The sequence below is a fragment of the Galeopterus variegatus genome, unplaced genomic scaffold (genome assembly GCF_000696425.1).
Source record: "Galeopterus variegatus unplaced genomic scaffold, G_variegatus-3.0.2 Scaffold3233, whole genome shotgun sequence".
Taxonomy (NCBI): Eukaryota; Metazoa; Chordata; class Mammalia; order Dermoptera; family Cynocephalidae; genus Galeopterus; species Galeopterus variegatus.
The window spans coordinates 70,034-71,692 of record NW_007729344.1 but is presented as its reverse complement, the minus strand read 5'-3'; the positions used below and the strand labels follow the sequence as shown (position 1 = coordinate 71,692).

The following is a 1,659-nucleotide window of genomic DNA, read 5'->3' as shown; positions in this document are numbered from 1 at the left end:
TTACAACACCATTTTTGTCATAAATAAATTGACCAAAATTTTCTTTGCATTTTTACAGTTTGCATTTTTCTGTGGCACCTAGAGTCAGAATGGCAGAGCCCCAAATCCAAAAAGGCACTCGCATAGTGTTTGCCTATTCCAAGGAAACTCATGTGGGCCAATAGGTAATGGGAGTTGTGGATGGTGGCCAGTCAGCTAGAAATCCACACTGCCATGGGGTACATACAACAGTAATATAGTGAACAGATCAAAGGAGAGGTTAAATCATTTGCACCCTTGTGCTGAGTAGATAAGTTGACTTAGTTGCTACCCTTCTGGCGCCAGAGTAGTTTAACATTAGCGTGCTAACTACATTTACGCGCTGATTAATTTACTCAGGGCTCCTGCTTTCTACAGTTCTCCTTTTGTCTTAAAGGAGACCTGCCTTTCCTTGGGTAAACTACCTTGGTCAGAGGTAGTTTTCCAGTGTGGAGGAGGAACTCTGGTATGCTTAGGGAGGGGGAAATATGTCTGTGTCCAGCACTTACCTTACAATGCTCTACCCACCAAGGCCATGACCTGGGGGAGTGCTTCCCAGGCTTTGGAGTTCCATGGAGCAGCAAATTTTAAAAGGTGGGGGTATCAACCCAGCATAGTTTTCTTTCTTTTTTTCTTTTTGACCAAAATATTTTTCTTGAGAAACTCCCATCTACTTTCATTAGTCTGAGGATATTAAAATGATTTTTAAAATTTAAAAGCTAGGATGTGTTAAATGAATAAGCTCTGCCTGTTGTAAAACTAGCACAGTGACCTCACTCTGCTCACCTTGCACCAGACCTGTGAGGATGTCGGCTTTGGCACCAGTCCATCGACTGACTTTTGGAAAACAGTGGCCTCATTTAACTTTCATAGAAACACAGGGCTGAAATAGGAATTTAGGCCCTTCTGTGGCAGTTTTAGATGACTAGATGACTGTGTTAAAGTTCACTGTCTGTCTACCTAAGTTGGGAAGATAGCAGAAAAGGTGGAAAGAAGTCTGAGTTCTCCGAGCCCCCCGAGGTGGGTTCCCGGGGCCACTCAAGAAGCCGTGCTTCCCCAGCCCATGCTGCGGTGCCAGCAGCCAACCAGAAGGGGCTTGACGTGCTGCCAGAAACAGGCTTTCCTCTGATAAAAAAGATAGGCGGGTGGGCTCATCCCAAGTGAGTGAACTGAGAAACTTAAAAATCAAACCTATAAAGGTTTTATTGTAATTGGTGCTTCTTGTAATGACTGTGAGAGGAGGAAAGGTGAGATTAGGCTCTTCGCAGAAGGCCCGAAAGTAGGAAATCCATTTTAGGATGGCCTCCTTTGAGTGGGGGAGGTTGTTTTGTTTTGTTTTGCTTTTGGTGGTAGGAGATGTGTACTTTGAGGGTATAAGCTTCATTTATTTGGAAAGTTTATTTGGCACATATTTTCGTCTTCATACTTTACAAAAGTGGAATAGTTTTATGGTCCCCCCCCCCCCCCCCCCTCAAAAATGTTTAATTTCATCCTTATTCTTTCCATCCCAGTGCCTGTGGGGGTTGGGTGGGGGAGGTGGTGGGTTTCAGCCTCGATGCAGCATTTTTGCTGTACCTGCCTGCTAGGCTTACCTGTGGTCAGCCTTTAGACGCACTTTATTTTTGATGGCCTTAGCCTGAG

At 44.5% G+C, this 1,659-nt stretch overlaps 1 protein-coding gene across 1 annotated transcript in view; it reads left to right on the top strand.

The window, feature by feature from the left end:
• LOC103600121 (cytochrome b5) overlaps positions 1-1,659 on the top strand; it is a 41,204-nt gene that overhangs the window by 27,909 nt on the left and 11,636 nt on the right. The window contains exon 3 of the mRNA XM_008584352.1: positions 820-828. Within this exon, the coding sequence (XP_008582574.1) occupies positions 820-828 (9 nt within the window). The remainder of the gene's footprint in view (positions 1-819; positions 829-1,659) is intronic.